This window comes from Aptenodytes forsteri, unplaced genomic scaffold, assembly GCF_000699145.1.
Source record: "Aptenodytes forsteri isolate BGI_AS27 unplaced genomic scaffold, ASM69914v1 Scaffold687, whole genome shotgun sequence".
Taxonomy (NCBI): Eukaryota; Metazoa; Chordata; class Aves; order Sphenisciformes; family Spheniscidae; genus Aptenodytes; species Aptenodytes forsteri.
Genome location: NW_008794708.1, coordinates 230326 through 230876, shown reverse-complemented (window position 1 = coordinate 230876; position 551 = coordinate 230326). Strand labels below are relative to the sequence as shown.

The 551-nt window shown below is 67.7% G+C and overlaps 1 protein-coding gene across 1 annotated transcript in view; it reads left to right on the top strand.

The window, feature by feature from the left end:
* Window positions 1–64: 64 nt before the first annotated feature.
* Window positions 65–551, top strand: part of RASAL3 (RAS protein activator like 3) — a 26783-nt gene continuing 26296 nt past the window's right edge. Inside the window, exon 1 of the mRNA XM_019470591.1 lies at window positions 65–479. Coding sequence (XP_019326136.1) covers window positions 65–479 — 415 coding nt within the window. The remainder of the gene's footprint in view (window positions 480–551) is intronic.

The window sequence follows — 551 nt, the reverse complement described above, 5'->3', positions numbered from 1 at the left end:
CACCCCACCCAGCTCCCCATGCCGGGGACGCCCCGTGGCTACCGTGGCTCTCCCCATCCCACAGATGGAGGTGGAGAAACCCCCGCTGGGACCCGAGCCGCCAACTCTACTGAAGACCTACAAATGGCGAACGGCAGCACCCATGGGTGACCGAGAAGCCGAGCGGGGCACAGGGTCCCCGGGCAGCCGGCGTTGGACCCGGTTGCAGGGCTGGAAACGTTCCTACAGCCAACCCGAGTCCGATGGCCCCGATGATGGGACCGGAAAGGGCAGCTCCAGCTTGGGGGCCCCCAAGGCCAGCACCCGCCGGTCCCTCTTCCAACGGGCTTTTTCGGCCCCCTCCAAGGGGACCAAGGAGACACGGGGACCCGAGGGTGGCAAGGCCACCCTGCAGAAGTACCTGCGCTCCATGTCCAAGAGGAAGGGTCACGTGGAGAACGGCGCCAGGGCTGAGCAGGTGCTCCATGATGCTGTTCCAGGTATGGGGGTGCTGGGGAGGGGTGGGGGTCGGGGTGCTGGGTGCTGGTGGTGGGTGCTGGTGATGGGCCGGG